Below are 17,228 nucleotides of genomic sequence, written 5' to 3'. Positions count from 1 at the left end.
GGAAGAGAGCCTTTATCAGTGCCCGGCATTTACTGTCACACATTGGAGTCCTCATCCGTTATACTGGTGCTAGGAGAGCGAGTCGTAAAGTCTTTAAACATCTCATCTTCCTTTAACATGTGCTAGAAAGGAAACGAAGGAAGAGTCAAGGTTCAGGGCCTCATAACTAACATCAACCTGACTAGAAACTGTCTGAGCTTGTGCCTGGCGCCAAACACCGCTGCGAGCGCTGCCAGCCATCACTTCGTTCTCTCCCTCTGCACTTGCCCTTCTGCTTTTTACGGCTGCACTGCACCCTTGGCCAGGGGGTTGCACCAGCCGCAAAATAACTCATCAACAAAACAAGCAGCAGCAAGGAGGAAGAGGTTTTCAACACATCCCTGATCAATTTATGGCTCAACCGTGGTCCTGCTGGCACAAACAGCTTGTGGAGTACAGGCCTAGGAGTCTTTGCCACTGAGAAAATGCTCAGGAGCCCTCCATCAGCAACCCACAGGTCGGTACTGTCCCTCCGCCCTGCCAGGGGCAGTGTTCCCGCAGCCGCGGGTCAGGTGCTACCAGGGGCTCGCTAGCCAGCGTCCCCCAGGCAGCATGCCTGGACAGCCTCCTGACCCTTTCTTTTTTTTTCTCTCTGCCCACGCGAGAATAAAAGGACCTCATCTGACCCCTTCACTGTACTTAATTTGCGCAGTATTTTGCATCCTGCAGTCCTCAAAGACCTGTGGTGTTTCACCTCATCAAAACACTCAGCAAGTCCCACCATGCACTGAAATCCATCAAAGTAACTGCTCCCCAGAAGTACAAAATTCAGCTGCCAGTTCACCACTAATAGTGGAGGAAAGTTGTACCCAGTGTGGTCAGAGACTGCGAAGGGTTTTAGACTAATCTTAGAAAAACAGATCCCACTGCTAAGGCTTACTGTCAAGTTGTTGATGCCTTCAGAAAATGCTCCTATTTGCCTCACTGTTCCTTCTGAATCTTCCATCTACAAGAGACAGATAATGGGAGACATAAGTTTTGTGCCAATACACAGTTCAGCAAGAAGTACAACTGCTTGACTACACCATACATGGTCAGAGCTAGGCAGGAGTGTGTCCTGTCAGGAGGGAAGAGGGCTTTTATACCAGACCAAAGATGCTGCAGTCACAGCTTGAACTTTGTGTCGAGAGGTGCACATTTGTGCTGCTGTGCGAAGTCGCAGCATCCATGAGCCAAATCAAAGGGCACTGAGAAAGGAAGGTTTTCCATCAAAAGCCAAGGACTCCAAACTGTCAGAAGTGCTTTACCTGTTCCAGCCTGTCCAAATCGTCATCGTCATATACTCGGATATCCAGGCCAGACTTAAATCCCTTCTTTGATGCACTTCCAGATGCCTGCCCCACTTCCATAGGACATACATACTCTTCCACATCATCCTGCTTCTTCTTCCTCAAACTCCCAAAATTGCTGAAGGCAAGTTTCTTTGGCTTAGGAATGAAGAGAAAATTGATAGGAAGTTAAACAATTGGTAAAGAATTAACAAATCTCTTACTTCTGCATTTGGCAGGGGGGTCAAAACCCCACTGTTTTCCTAACAAAGATCTTTTGTATAGTCGTATTTCACAACAGTTATTTCTGAAAGGGCATTTACAGGATCCCAAGCGAGATCAGAATCCTACTGCATTAAACCACAAGCATATACGTACAGTCTCTGTCCTGAACACCTTATAGTACAAACAGAAGGATGACACACAAGAGTGCTACCTCTTGCCTGCACGTGAGATGCTGAGACACAATGTGTTTATGGTAGACCCAGGAGTCAAACCTCGACGCACTGATTCCTACTCTAACACTTTCATTAGTAAACCAGCCTCCCTGTTAGACCTTACTGAACTGTACCCTAATCATGGATAAAAACAGTGCACTGAAGATCTTAACATCTGCCTAGAAGCTCATGTACAGATCCAAAACAAGTGACCTACCTTTACTTTGGCAGTTGCTGTTAAGAGGACGTAGTCGGGGGACTCCATGGCTTCGCGTTTCTGCAGCTGAGCCTCTTGACCAACAAGCAGGTTGAAATGAGTCGCCAAGTGCCGTCTCAGCAGTGTCTTGTTTGGCGGGATGTTCAGCAACTGTGCCATGGTTTCTACATTGAAGCGAGGCTCTAAAACCTATTAACCAGACCACAGAGAACCCAGCTGAAGTCTTTACTGTCCAATGAGGTCTCAAGTACGTTAACATGTGTGCCTCTCTTCATCTGGTCAATTTAAGGTAGTTTGGGAGTTTTGTTTGTATTTTAGAGGAAATACAGAACAAATGGACAAAAGAGAATTAACTAGTTACAGGATTCATAAAATGTTACCTCCAAGATTTCTTTCTTGAGTTCTAAATAAGAATAAACGGGCAGGTAAGAAGAAAGGGACAGACAAATCATTAGCTCATGTGATGTGTGAAGCTGTCAAAAAATGTTTACTCACCATCCCCTTTTTAATTCTGGAAAATGTAGCCAAAGGAATGATGAAAAATAAACAATCTTAAACTTTTGCAGAAGGGTTATGTTTCTCAAACACCACAATAAGCTTCTGCAAACACGAATCCCTCGTCTGGAGCATCTGAGGCTAGAGTGATTAAAGACCACACTGGACTGGCATCGAAATTACAAATTTTACAGAAGAATCAAGACTTCCTCACACATGAAAGGCACATTTAGGTGTAGGAAGGAAGATGGTGGCTATTTAACAGCATGATAGCAGTGTAAAACATCATAGGGCAGGAAGTGGAAAATGCCATATCCAAATTAAACTTTGAGGGGAATCCAGGTAATCTAACACACTGATGCCCCAACTAATTTTGGCAAAGACATTAATGTCTTTTGAACAACAGGGTAACAAATTTTGAAAGTGAATTATTACATAAAATGAGAAGATAAAAGAAAGGAGTGTGCAGTAAAGCTGTCAGAACTTCATTCTAGTGATTCTCAGCCACAATTCTTTTCAATTAAACATAAAAGCCTGTCGGAAACCTTACCATCAGCCCCCCATGCACGCCGCTCCCCCGCAGATTGGGTGCATACTCTGCTAGATCAACAGAGCGTAACCACTCCATCACACGATGATTGGTCCACTGTGTAACCTCCGAGGGGGTGATGTTGTTCTGTGAACAGCAGGAACGTGCAGTCAAGGAGACCTCCTACCTCAGCTGTCTTGGCCCCAATCCTTTCTGAAACAAATCTTTCCTGTCCTTAACGAACACATGCCCACTCTGCACTTGAAAAAACTTCCACTTTTTGTTTTGCTCTCTTGTAGCAATTCCAAACCGGAGAATGTGTTTTCACCAAACCCCAATCCTTCCCCAAGTGCTGGAGGAGTTCACAGCAGATGTAAATTGCATCTTCATCAGTAATATTGTATCTTTGCATAGCACAAGACTCACAGTCAGTTAAGCTCTCCTGAGTTTCCTAAGCTTTCTCTTCATCTTGGAGTCTGGTTCTCTTAAATCTTTAAACAGTGACACTAATGAGACACTGATATGTAGCCACCTTTCTGGTGCTTTTGTTGTCATTACAAGAAGAGTCTCAAAATTTTCAGCAAGGTAGTATGTTTTGAAATTGGCCAGTTTCAAGTGGCAAGCAATTCACAACATGAAATATTTATCTTTCTAGTAATTCTGAGTCTGGAGCTGACGTGCATACGGCAGCTTGTGTTTATCCTATTGGGAAGTGATTTTCTTTCCTATTTTGCTTACAGGAGCATGAGACAAATAATACGAGCTGTGTCTATGAACACAGTGGGCAGGCCTGTACTACTCTTACTCTACAGTTTGCTTATCCTACAGCGTACTGACAGTAGCTGTAATTTTCACTGGTACAACTGAAAATCAGCTAGCTCAACAAGCTGTTGTAAGCCTCTTGCGGATACACATCATGAATCTAAATCCAAGGCTCTGGTTTACCTCATCACCCACTCACCACTGCCCTATCTAGCATACGCTGCCTCCAAAACAACAAACTGATGGCAGTTTGCCATCTGATAACAGGACCAAACTCATCTTACGCAGAAAATTCAGAGACAGCCACAGATTTTACATAGTTACACCAGGACTTATGGCAAGTGTGCATCAAGTTGAAGATGATTTTCATTACAGTAGCACATCAGAGACTAGCCTGAAACAGCCGGCTATTAACTAGAAGGGAGAAGAAGAGATTTGGCAAGAGGAGATGACAGGGCCATGGCTCTTGAAAGAACAAAAGTGGCATTCCAGACACAGAAAGCAGGACAGAAAAGCTGGAAAAACAGAATGAGGAAAATGAAGATAAAACAAGAAACAGCCAATAGAGAGGGAAAGGGCAAGGCAGGAACAATCAGAGACAGCAGAAAAAAATGACCTAGAGGATTCCTCTTCACAACTTAGTCTTAAAACGGTACCTCATCAGATGGCCTCCGGCGCAGACAGTTGGGTTCGAAATTATTTATTCGCAGAACCTGGATGGCTCTTTTGATGCTAAGATGGTGGAGGACGCTAACAACTTTCAAGGACAGCAAGTCATCCTGTGGAAGGGCGAGGGGGAATTAATAAACAAGCACACTTATTAATGGAACCAAACCTGGCTGGAGGAGACAGCTTAGGTTTCTGGCTTAAAATGCCACATCTGACACACACTGCGTAAGTTTTTAATATTTAAGATATGTGGCTAATACTAAACTGTCTCCTCCCCAAAAAAATCTTCTTGTGTGCTAGCGCCTGGGCACTGTTCTTCACATACAATGCAGAGCTTAGTGTAAGACATCTGGGGTAACGATGAGGGAAGAAGAAGATACATTCTCAGTAATCCTGTTAGAGACAGAAGAGCTTTCCAAACACAGCACATCAAACTCATTTGATGTATTAATTTAATCCAGTCAAAAGTCTTAATACCTAAAACATTCAGCTAAAAGCTTAACTGAAAACAATAAATTGACCATAAAAATAAAGCATCCTGTATGATTTAAAAAAGAAGTCATCCACCATCCACACTGGCAGATGATGTTTTTCAAAATGCCTTTCACAAGCAATGGAACGAATGGTTCAGTGACCGACTATATGAACTCCTCGTATGTCACTGAGGAGGGAAAGGACGACCATAGGAAGGCTGCAGAGAGCCTTACTTGAAGTTGCTCGTGGCCCCAGCGCCCCATCACTGTTTAGATCTTCCCTTGTCCAGGCACCTTCTACCGTTTTGAGTGCATGAGGAAATGCTGGCCAGGAATGCCGATTCTTGGCATCAGTGCGTGTGCCAAAGGACCCAAACACCTAGACAATCCGGAGTTTGACTCCATGACAAGGCAACACAAGGCAAGCTGGCCGCAGATTTACATCACACCATTTTCAGCAAAGGATGAGCTACTTCTCATATATCACCGAGCAAGAGCACATGCCCAGCAGTCCCCAGAGAGTAGCAGTTGCCTTGTAAATCCACTCATGCCCACTGCGAGCTAACATGCCCAAGCAATGGGCTTAGCCCTTGCACACAAGCAGCAAATTCACACTCTGTAAAATGCCTGTGATGGGAGGGCCTAGTAGGAAAAACGCTCTAAAAATGACAGGCATCTCATCTTGTTACAAGATACAAAGCCATGCTCTTCCGATAAAGGCATCAGCAATACTAACGAAAGCAGTTGGTTCTTTCTCCAAGAGCTTGATCCTCGCAATGCTTTTTACTCAAACGTTGATCTCGCTGAGGGACTCACAGTTTATAGCTCACACGGACCAGCTTTCACAGTCCCCCTCACAGTCCCCCTCTCTCTGCACTGACTACAGGGTGCAGACAACCGCCTTAGGCTAAGCAGTTCGATTTTACACGTCAAGGGCTGGGTGAGATGAATTCCTCCTTCGTCACAACAGCAGCAAGCAGGAGTTTTGCTTTGGCTCCATGAAACTTCCCTGTCCCCTTCTTGTCCTCAGTGTTCCCTCAAACCTAGTTACCCCCGAGGAAGGAAAAAACAGCTTTTTGCTACTTGCGCAGGCTTAACATGCAGAGCACATCTGGTGGACAAAGGCAAAAGAAGAAAAGCTTGGTATCAGGTTTACAGGTTAAAAAAGGCTGTTGGTGCTATTAGACATCCTGATCAGGTTTGCAATCTATGCAATGCAAAAGATGACAGGTTTTGCCTACATCTAGTTTCGTTCCAGCATCTAGCCCCAATTTAGCACCGCAAAAAACAGAATAATTAGATTCCCTCTCATTCATATAGTCCAGACATGAAAAGCTTGTTGTAAGGAGGTGTCCACGATAGGCTTGGCTAGATGTTGCAGCTCATGCACAGCTGCTGCAGTTCCAAACAAAAGGAAAACACTATCCTGCACTGTAATAGCAGTTACATACAGTGAGATTTGCATTCTTGCAAAGTTACGCTCTTAAGCTATAATTCAATCCTAACTATGCCATTAAGTGTCTCAAAGTCCAATTCTTTGCTGGAGCAAGTTGGCTGACTCAGATGGATTTATGCATACTTATGTCAGTGTTAATCCAGCTTACTATGTTCTAGTATTACTTGTTACGAATATTTGTGTTATACATGTATTTTCTAGCAAGATTGCACACTCAGACATGTTCAAACTTCCATTCTAGCCAGACTCCCAGGACAATTTAGCAGCTCACTACAATGAACTTCTAGTTCATCTGTGTGCTTTCTACAAACTTCTGAGAGAATCCTCAAAATGTTGATTGTCATTTCAGCTTTTAATTAACTTCAAACTGCACATCCAAAACCTGAGAAACTAACTGAAGCTTATAAACTGTAAGTCTTCTACAAAAAAAAAAGAAAATCTATTTTATTTTGCCAGAAGAAAAAAATTAAAACTAAACTCATCACTCAAACGTTTCACTGCTTTTGCTATCTTTATGACGAATCTATGATCAGAGTTTCTGTTTTAGGGCTTGCTATTTCAGTTTAAGTTGGGTAACTTGATATGATTTTTAAAAATATTTCTTTTACACTTTGCATACATCTGTATTTATAGTTGACTATGGACACTGAAAATCTTGTCACAGTTTGATGGTTAAACTCCTAAAAACACACGCAGAGATCTCAAATTACGGGGAAGCGGAAACAAGAAAAGTATCTATTTAAAAGACAAAACCTTTGCCACACCTCTCTCCTCTGTCCACCTACTGCTTTCTTTTAATAAAGACTGACTGTTGAGTAATACAAAATCCCTTACGTTACAGCCTATACTGTGTCTTACCAGCACCCAACGCTCATGGAGTTAACACAGTGATAAAATTTCCCAATACAAGCCCAAGAGGCAGCTGGTATCAGATCACGAAGACTTAAGAAGCAGGAGAAAGGAACTGCCTCCCACTTCGGTATCAGCGTCCAAACTCAAAATGCTAAAGGAAACGAATGCAAAAATACGCTACATAAGCAGCGAATCAGCATTTGACCAAAATGGACCCAACAACAAATCACGCCAGGTAGCTGAGGCAGTTCAGCCCTGGGAACCGTCTGCTACTTTCCAAATCCATCGAGGCACCTGAAAGAGCCGGGAGAGGCCAAGCAGGACGGTTGAGACTTCAGCCGTACCTGCTGAGCGCCCTGCACGAACACACCTCAGTGGGGCAGATCGCCAACCGCTAGTGATTTCGGTGGGAGCTGAGTAACTTTCTTCCCCACGGAGGAGCCGCAGAGCAGGAGCAGGAGTGACTGCAGTCCCCGCGCCAGACACGCTGCGCTCCTCAGCAGCGCCGTGCTCACGCCGTGAGAGTTAAAATAGACCGACCCTAGGTGTCCTCCCCTGCTGCTAACGTAAAGACTATACAAAATACTATACAAAATACGTGAGAACACAGAGTAAATGGCAACTTTTACTCTGCCCCTGTCACAGCTCATGAGAGAACAGAACTGCAATTGATCTTTTTTTTAATGTTATACAAAAGGAAATAATACTGATGATGCTCCGTTTGCATTTACTTCTCCAGAGAAGAACAAATGTCTTATCTCCTTTTAATGGAGATCTTACCAGCCCTTAAACAAACGAAACCTGCGGGGCTGGTTTCACCTCACAGGCAGTAAACTGGGGAGCTGATGCTGGTGTTTTACATTTTGAAATACACTATGTAAACGCTATCAAATGTGGACTGTTTTCAAACAAGTTGGCACTTAAAACTGCAGTTCCCTTCAGAGCAAATTGCTTGGGTTCTCTCACTCTAAGTATGATATATTATGAATATATTAGACTGAACATTTGCTCATTGAAGAAAAGAAAAAATTCCACCTACTTCTGTTAATTAAGAACAACTCAAACAGCAAAGGCCCAGCTCTTCAAAAGAGGGCTGCACAAGCTGCGCCCCCAGAATCCGCACACCTCCGTGCGCCTACAAATGCTGTCCGAGCAGCTCAGATACTCCCTCGCACAGCTGTTACGCACCGGACGGCCTATTTCTGGGCTTATGCTTACTATGTTCGCTTTCCCACCTTAAGATACTGTCTTTAAAACTGTAAAGAACAGAAAACACTTGCAGGTGAGTAGTACTATCAGGACTTCTCTTCTCTATAGGTTGCAGCTATCAGCGTAACACGGGACGCCTGCAAAAGCAAGTAAGAATAAGCTCCAACTTTAGCTTCCTCTCAGGAGAGCGGGAGCAAAATCCACAGGTGCAGAAGGCAAGCACAGCGCACTTCTACGCTCCCTTTCAAAAACTTTCAAAACAGGCCCAAAGTGACGCCCAGATGTTTTGCTGGTCTCGGCACAGGTGTAAACTTTCTTCTTTATGAAGCTACAAGCCAGACCGCCAACTGACAGGCTCCTCACTGAAACCGGACCCTGTAAGACACCCATCCGGTGCTGCTTTCCTCAGAGGCATCTGAAAACAGCTGTTTGAGAAGTGAGAGCTGCCCGAACAGCCAGACACCCCCTCCTCTGCTCGCTCACAGCCTTTCCCACACAGGACGCTTGTCGGGCCACCTGGTCGGGTCGGTGGCCACTACCACAGGAGAGATGAGAGGAGGAGGGTTGGTGATGGCACCTGGGAGCCGTGCCTACGTCCCCAGCTGGCCGTCTTGGTGGGTCAGCATCCGCCCGGTCCTCTCTTCTCACTGACACCTCAGCAGCAGCCGCCTGCCCTTACGGCAGGGGCAGGAGGACAGGTTTGGGGCTCTGCCTGCCTCTGGGGAAGGCTCATACACAGAAGGATCGGTCGAGGACAGGTGAAGGCAGGAAGGAGAGAAGGCTGTTGCAGAGGTGCGTGGTAGGGCAGGGTTACCTGTGTTGTGGGGTGAAAAAAAAGGCTCCAGCCATGGCGCCGAGGAGGAAGCTGGAGGTTGGGGTAGGGAGGGAGGAGGGTGTTAAACGAACTGAATATCCATGCAGCCAGAACGACACACTCTGAAAGCAGGGCTCTCTCGTCTCATCTGGAGTTCAGCGAGGTCTGCCAGCGCGCATTAAAATGGTGTGGAAGTGCAAATACAAAGATGATGTCAGGAAAAGAAAAGCCATTTACTCACCACGCTCATGTAATGGAGCATTCGGCCGTCCACCTTTCCTTCATCAAACTGAGTCTTATACTGGGGGAGTCCAATGTCATCCAGCCATCCTAAGGGAGACACAGCCACCGGCATCAGCGTGCCTCAGCACCTCTAAGTTAAGGACAGCCATGCAGCTAGCTGCCCAGCACCAGTCAGCATTATTCCCACTCTCTGAGCCCCAAAGCACCCGTGAGTAACCCTTATCAAAAGCTGCTGCAGCAGCACGTAATAAAGTCTTACTGGTAACCCAGTGGTAATCCAATTTTCCATGATTGTTTTCCTCTTCAGATCCTAGTGCCTGGAGAGCAAGCTGAAGTTTCTTCCGATGCAGCGGGTGCTTTATCCCAAGCTCCTGTGAAAGTGAAGAAAGCAGAAAAGTTAGAGGCAACACTGTAATTTATTTCTCCCTTTGTTACATATGAACTGCCTATGGGATACAGAGAGTCAACCAGTGCACTGCATTCACTGGGGACTTGGCAGGCGTATTTCCTATTTGCTGAGTACCAGCATCATCTTGGCATACGTTCAGCACCACTGAAAGGCCCGTTCACTGTGATGGATTTAGGTTCTTTAAAAGAGTTTGAAAATGCTGGCCATGGTATTCTCACACCAGGTTAAAAAAATAAAACAAAACATGTCAGTATTCAGAAAAATATTTGTCAGGATTATTTATTTCCCAGAGCATATAAAAGGGCTACCAATTAATTTATTAAATGCTTCCAAATACCTAAGACTTTTCTGAGTTTAGCTCCAAGTGCAGCTATCCCAGGTTCTCCTCAATCACATACATATTTTTATCAGCATTTGCTATTTAATATTATCTCTGAGTATTATAAAACACTATGTCCACATCACACTTCCCTTGTTTTTGTTATAATATAATGACCACTTTGAATTAGCTCACTAACAAATTGACAAAACAGGCTTACTTTTTGGTGAGAACAGTAATTTCTTACAAGCTCAAAATTCAAATATTAGTGGATACTAGAGATTCAAAGCAAAAATGAAATCAACTTTTTTCTGTTTCTTATTACAGAAAACAACGTGTAAACAATTCTGTCATGATTTAAGACAGAGCCTTAATCACCCTATGTGTCACAACTCAAACCCTAATGCTTCTTTGTGTAAAACAGGCAGGAAACAGAACCAGACTGTGACAGCAACTTTTATATCTACCTTTACATATATATAAAATAACTGTACAAAGCACAAGCTCTAATGAATCTGGACTAAAAAGCCATATGACAAGGTATTCTCTTATTTGCACATTTTGAAAAAGTGGCATGAATGATTGAGGTGTCAATGTCTAGTGAAGTTAAATTACATATTTGTGATTATTAGTTTCACTACAAAGCACTACAGCTCTGTAAAATTTCAACTAAAAAGGAAATTGATTTTGCCTCACTACAGATTATACTATTTTAAAGACGCACCTTCAGGTAATTCAGATAATTTTTTATATTTGCTGACTGCACTTTTACAGACATGATTTACATGCATAGAAATATTAAATTTATATGTTTAATTGAAAACAGTGTTTCCAGTATCTCTCACCTTTTCCAGATCCTGCTGAGAAGCCTGCAGAAGTGTTTGCCCAGAGAGTATCCAGTGTTTGCCATTACTCATGTAAGAGCCTAACCCTTGGTCCTGGAGCCAGTTGCAAACCTGCTCCTTTGTCCACTTTGCAAATGGCATGTCCAGCTCACTAAAGGAGATTTAATTAAAAGAAGATTGATAAATCCTGGGCCACAAGTCTATTCCTATATAGAATATCACAAATAAAACATAAGCTATTCATTTGTGGGCATTTTTGTGGAAGCTTGGACAATCTATGGGTGAGATGTTAGGTATCAGGTGAGCTTTGTGAGGCAGAGGATGTCTTTGCTCCTGAATCCTTAGCATCACAGGATCATTGCTCACCCCATATCACTATTAGAATAAACCTGGTTTATTAATACTACCACAACAACCACCTAGTGTGGCTGAAACTCTGAAATAAGACTAATATTTTTACGGTAGCCTTCAAATTTCCCAAAGTGCATCAGAACTATCATGGAGGAATGGTGCTATTGCTAAGAGAGGGCTCATACCTGGTCACCCGCAGCCTGACAGGCTTCACTTGGCAGCATGATACCACCCATGGCCTCTCACCACCAAACCAGTCTCAACCCTGGGAAGACCACCCTTTTAACAGAGAAAAGAGCCTGGATCTGCCCATTTCATTTGCCAACAGAGGAGACATTTCATTCCGGCACTGTGTATCTCTGCTTGATGCAGCACAAAACCAGGGGGGCTGGGGAAGGCAAGCAGGAGCATGCACTGCAGGGCATCTTGCCCTGCTCATCTTACTTGTGTGACTGCCCCAGGTCGCGTGACCAGCCCAGCCGTGGCCCCGCTGTTGCTCTTGTCCCTCCTCTTTTGAACTCCGTCTCGGACATGTCGTCTGGGTTGAAGGTGGTGGACTGACTCCTTTTAAGTCTAAATTAAAGGGACAAAATGTATTCACACTTGGCTAAGGAAGAGGTATACTTCTATCACTGCAAGCAATATGGGCAAGACTTCCTGCGGTGTTAATAACCCTTCCTTCACCACCCACTGACCTGCTGCTAGCTCCCTTAAATACAGCAGAGGCTCTTGCAATAGTTGCTCCAACCCCAAAATATGCTTGCAACCAGCCTTGGAGTAAACCATGGAGCCACAAAACTATTTGCACCTTATCAGCAGCAATGACACTTATCTTAGTCTGTAGAAAACAAAGTGTAACAGCAGGCCGGAGGAGGGAAAAGAAAGATGAGAAGCTGAGACAGACTTAAGAGAAAGCGTACACAACAAAATGATGCAAGATACACCAGTGCCTCTGCTAAGCCCATGAACTCCTCCCTCAGAGGTAGCCCAGCAGCTTCCAGACAGGACCAGCTTAGGCAGCCCCAGTTCTCTGCTGTGTTTCTTGTAAACCAGACCGAAGAGCTGTGTAAACCCCAGCCTGGGAGACTCATCTCTTACTTACTTTCCAAATAACTTCTTGATTCCTCTGGCCTTTTTCTTGGAATCCGGAGAAGGTGGTGTCACCTGCAAACTCTCCGTTTCTTTTGGTCGAGGGGGCAAACCAGCCAGATCCAAGTGATCTGCAGATCCCTTCTCTGTTTCAGCTATTAGAAAACAAAGCCCAGTCAAGACCTCCCTCTTCTGCAGGCTTTAGATATATTCCTGAATTCTGCAATGACTCTTGCTAGAATTATCGAGAACCACCGTGTTTAAGAAAATGGGGCACTGAAGGATGGGAAAATATAGGAGGAAAAAGATGTATTTCTCTGTCATGGGCCTAACTGGCAACACTCCAAGGTAATGCTCTGCATTGATTAAGTGCCTTGCATCAAAGGTAGGCAAAAAAACCCCTCACTTAATGAATCAATTAATGAATTAAATCCCTATTTCACTTTCTCTTCCAGAAATGTTCCTATAGCCATTTCCCAAATAGAGCTGAGGCACACAAAAGCCCGGGAACAGATCAATGGTGGGGCAGGGGGACAGAACCAAGAGACCCCAAAGCACAGAAAAATAATTCCCCTGAGGCATCTTTCCTAATAACCTGCAATATCTCTTAAGATCCCCACTCAGGAAATTCCAGCAACAAACAATTCTTCCCACCCCAAAACCAGGAGGGCCCTTCCTCCCTTGACTGTATTTTTTTTGCAAATAGTGAAATATTTTTTTCCTGGGCACAGAAACACCATGAAGTTTAGGCTCTGTCTTGGCTAAAATACCACTGATTTTCTCTTAGAAGCAGAGGGATGCACAGAGCACCTCTGCTTAGTGATGCTATGCATTACTACCTTGTCTCCTGTGAAAATAAATCTGAGGGCCCTGTCCTCAAGAGTGAAGCTGTCACAAGATTGTTTAGTAAAAGCTAAACTAACAAAGAAGAAAACTATTTAAAGACTATTTTAAAAAGCACTTAAAAAGAAAACTAAACAAATTGCAACATCTATTAGTCTACATAAGCAGAGATGTGCCAGCAAGTGCCAGATAGCTGAATAAAACTATTGCTTAGCAAGCAATAGTGACTACCATCTAGAGCACCAGCCTGCGCAGAGGAAGCAGCTGCAGCTGTACGGCAGCCTACAGCAGCCTGACGGGGAGGCCAGCCACCCCTTTTACCATCCTTTAACCTAGCTCTGTGACCGGATAACCATCATTTGGTTTTGAAATGGACTCTTAAGACTTCCAGGAGCAAACCAGACAAGTTACGTGAGTCAAAACGGAGCACACGTTGCTGGGACGTGGGGTCTTGGGCCACTCAGTGCTAAGGCAGCCACAATATGCCTTTAATGCCACCAAACCGCAAATGTTACAAGCCTATCTTCCAACTGGGCAAAGTTTCAATGCTCTGGCAAAAATACATCTGAGCATGGCCCAACTTCCTCCAAAGCTTCAGATGTTAAACCTTGATGCGAAGCGACATGGTCACATAACGAGATGATTTCTGGGCACTCTGGTTTGACTGCGGTTTGATAAGGGAATCCTGCTGGTGAGAGACAGCACTAATGTCAAATCCGGCTTTTGCATTTGTGGCTTGTGCTTTATCTAAATAAAGAAAAAGTGCTAGTTTTTTAAAAAAACACAAAAAACATAAAACGAACACATTTAAACAGCATTCTAGAGCGAGAATATCAGAATAAGGCTGAATGAATTAGTAGCAGAGATTTGCGGGTATTGCAATGTTTGTTCCTCGTACCTGGCTCCCCTCCATGCACTGACAAAATCCCATGGAACAACCAACACGCAAAAGGTGACTTGGGAACGTGAGCAGGTCGAGAGCATTTGGGTCTCTCGGCGGCAAGGGCCACGTCTCACCGGCTTGACAACTGCCCTGGCTGACACAAATACACTTGCTTGCTAACACAGGACACCACAGGTCTTGCTCACCTTTATCAGAACCACCTGGCTCAAATCATGAGACTAGTTTTCATTGAATTTGTTTTTACACAAGTGGCTCCATTCCAACCTGTCCCAAACCTTGCTCAATCATTTATCAAATAAAAAGTATAACTACCTCTAGAAGATAAATCACAGATCCTTTCCCCCAGGAGCTCTCTTAAATAGAAACCTCACAAATACATCTCATTCCCTACTTTGCCACTCTTCCAGGGGCTCCTATCAACCTGAACTATCGGCACACCTCCACAGCGAGGAGAGCGTCGATGAGGGTTTACACGTATTTACACACCACTGGATGCTCAGTTGCTAACTTGGGCTGTGGGTGACTTTGTGCCAAAGGCACGTTAGTTCCTGCAAATTAACCCGCAATCTCTCGCATTAGTAGCAGTTGTTGAGACATGGTGCAGCCGACTTTTAGTAGAGGGCAGGCGTTACATGAAAATTTCTTTTAGCGATGGATGAAAGCTTCAAGGCAGGATACTAATGTCTAGCTCTGTTTTAGAAGTGCATGGCCATAACCAGCTGTTAGCAGCAATCACAACACAGCGCTGGTACAGGCAGACATGCAGGATTACTATACCTAAAGTAGGTGCACTCGCACTTCGACTGCGATCTTCAGATATCCAAATAACGCACATAACCACACGCAGCACAAGGGGAGAGAACACGCAGAGGGACAAGGTAAAACACATTTCAAAACTTCCGTCAGCAAAATACAAGACAAAAGGAGGGAGGCACAAGAGACACATGCGCCACACACAACACTGAGTTCACGCGGAGATTAGGATCATCAATTCACTGTTAAGCCATCTTTCATAAAAAAAGAAATGTTGGAGAGCTCTGCCATGGAGAAGGCAAAACAGCACCTTGGGCACTTCGGTACGGGGAGGTAACTTGCTCTGTGACAAACTCGGCACGGGACTCACACGGGTTCCCATGAGGTGGCAACTATCTTGACACCAGCTTTACAGATGGAAGCACTGAAATCTGGGTAACATTTTCAAACACTTTTTCAAATTCACACAGCACAGCATCATGATCTGGATGGCTCATCTTCCAGCCCCTTGTGACAGCCACTACAACTCCGTTTTCAGTAGGTCAAATGAACTTTAAGAAGAAACAAGTGATTACACAAAAGCATGTAAGAAATAAACCCTAAAGTCAACTCCTCAGAGTAGACTATACATCTGTTCCAAGTAAGCTCGTGAGTTTTTGCGTTATGCATCACAGGAAAATATGGGCAGTGTAAACTAACGTATTTGTGGGAACGCTATCTCTTTTGAACAAAGACTTGGAATTATCTTTGAGTAAGGAGGAGCAGGAGACTCTTCCGGTCAGCACAGCAGAAGCTAATCCCATTTAGGCTTCTGACAGACAGATCTAATTTCCTAAATCTTTTCCAAGGGAAAGCCAAAAACTTTAAATGAATGGCTGTAGATCTGATGCGCAGACTCATGTGGTGCTTGAGCTGGAAGAGTGGAAAGACTATTACCGGAGAGCAGCTAATGCAGGTAGGATTTCATCTGGTGGTAACACCCACTTCTGCATTAAGCAGAACATACTGTTTCATAGAATCATAGAATGTATAAGGTTGGAAGGGACCTCTGGAGATCATCTAGTCCAACCCCCTGCTCAGCAGGGTCACCTAGAGCACGTTAGACAGGGTTGCATCCAGGCGGGCCTTGAAGATCTCCAGAGAAGCAGACTCCACAAATTATTTCTTTGTCATGTGCAAATATCATCCAACAACAAGACCAAAATGAACAGCCCTCCATCAGAAGTCCAGAAGTCAACATACGCTTGAATAACTTGTCAGTCCCGTTCCTGTTCTCACAGCCTCTTTTGCAGGGCTGCTTAAAAACACATAGAAAAATAAAGAGGAATACAGAGTGCAGCTGCCTCATTTCTGTGCATCTGAAAATCTTATGAAAGATAAATTGACGATGGAGGTAGAAAAGAAAAAAAAAGTCAAATAAACAAACAAAAATCCATGTGTGAGCTACTGCCAAACAACTAGCATTTCAAAACTGCAGCAATCCTTTACAAAGTCTCTGGGGAGACAGCACAGCAGAAGCTGAACCAGATCCAGTGAATACTTTAGTACATCTTTAGTACATCAGTGGAGTCTTTTTTCCTGTTTCTTCTACTGAGAAAAATGCCACCAAGGCCAACTTCGTTCTCACTGTGACTTTCTGCTTCTTAGGACAGCTAGATCCTTCATAAAAATAAACCCATGTTTCTCTGTTGTTAAGACTCTTGTTCACGAAACAAGGAAGCTGCATTCAGGAGCGAGATACCTACCCAGATTGGGAGCACTTGCAGTCCTCTTGTTATTTTTTATCTTGAAAAAGCCTCGTCCAAACGAAGACCTGGCTTTACGGGTACCAAAGCTATCCTCATCTCCTGCACCACCATGACAAGGTGATCTTGGAGGCAGGGTCCCAAATTTACTACCTTCCACAGGAGGTTTGACCTGCGGAGTCAGGGAAACAAACATTAGGAATTCACGACGAGGGCATCACGAAAGGCCTGTCGAGAGAGACTGCAAAGCGACTGCTGAAGGACGATCCGGAGAGTCACCCCCATTTGGTAGTGCAATAAAAAACAACACAGAAGCCATAAAAGATAAAATCAACAAGATCTTCATTTAACTACCTTAAGGACTCACAATTACTATTACTAGCTGCTAAGAGTGTCCTGCCCTCTTTCAGACGTTCCCTAGTTTCTGAAAGTCTGGCAATAAAATCGGTCTGCCAACAGGCAATAATTATTGCAGGCAAACTATGGCAATACAAACTTGCCTGTAAC

General features: G+C 44.2%; 1 protein-coding gene across 7 annotated transcripts in view; it reads right to left on the bottom strand.

Annotated features, from left to right (window-relative positions):
• PPFIBP1 (PPFIA binding protein 1) overlaps positions 1 to 17,228 on the bottom strand; it is a 126,859-nt gene that overhangs the window by 2,484 nt on the left and 107,147 nt on the right. For 4 of the 7 annotated variants that reach the window (XM_062592096.1, XM_062592112.1, XM_062592118.1 and 1 more), the window contains 13 exons: positions 16,722 to 16,893; positions 15,001 to 15,033; positions 12,490 to 12,631; positions 11,832 to 11,960; positions 11,037 to 11,187; positions 9,723 to 9,834; positions 9,462 to 9,550; positions 4,404 to 4,526; positions 3,007 to 3,132; positions 1,962 to 2,150; positions 1,287 to 1,466; positions 920 to 985; positions 1 to 122 (listed from right to left, as the gene is read on the bottom strand). The exon at positions 1 to 122 is cut by the window's left edge and continues 2,484 nt beyond it. In XM_062592096.1, the coding sequence (XP_062448080.1) occupies positions 36 to 122; positions 920 to 985; positions 1,287 to 1,466; positions 1,962 to 2,150; positions 3,007 to 3,132; positions 4,404 to 4,526; positions 9,462 to 9,550; positions 9,723 to 9,834; positions 11,037 to 11,187; positions 11,832 to 11,960; positions 12,490 to 12,631; positions 15,001 to 15,033; positions 16,722 to 16,893 (1,599 nt within the window). In that variant the 3' untranslated portion in view covers positions 1 to 35. The remainder of the gene's footprint in view (positions 123 to 919; positions 986 to 1,286; positions 1,467 to 1,961; positions 2,151 to 3,006; positions 3,133 to 4,403; positions 4,527 to 9,461; positions 9,551 to 9,722; positions 9,835 to 11,036; positions 11,188 to 11,831; positions 11,961 to 12,489; positions 12,632 to 15,000; positions 15,034 to 16,721; positions 16,894 to 17,228) is intronic. The other 3 variants (XM_062592104.1, XM_062592138.1, XM_062592134.1) reach the window with 1 other exon arrangement.

Source organism: Rhea pennata, chromosome 1, assembly GCF_028389875.1.
Source record: "Rhea pennata isolate bPtePen1 chromosome 1, bPtePen1.pri, whole genome shotgun sequence".
Lineage (NCBI taxonomy): Eukaryota > Metazoa > Chordata > Aves > Rheiformes > Rheidae > Rhea > Rhea pennata.
This window is presented reverse-complemented; position numbering and strand designations above follow the sequence as displayed.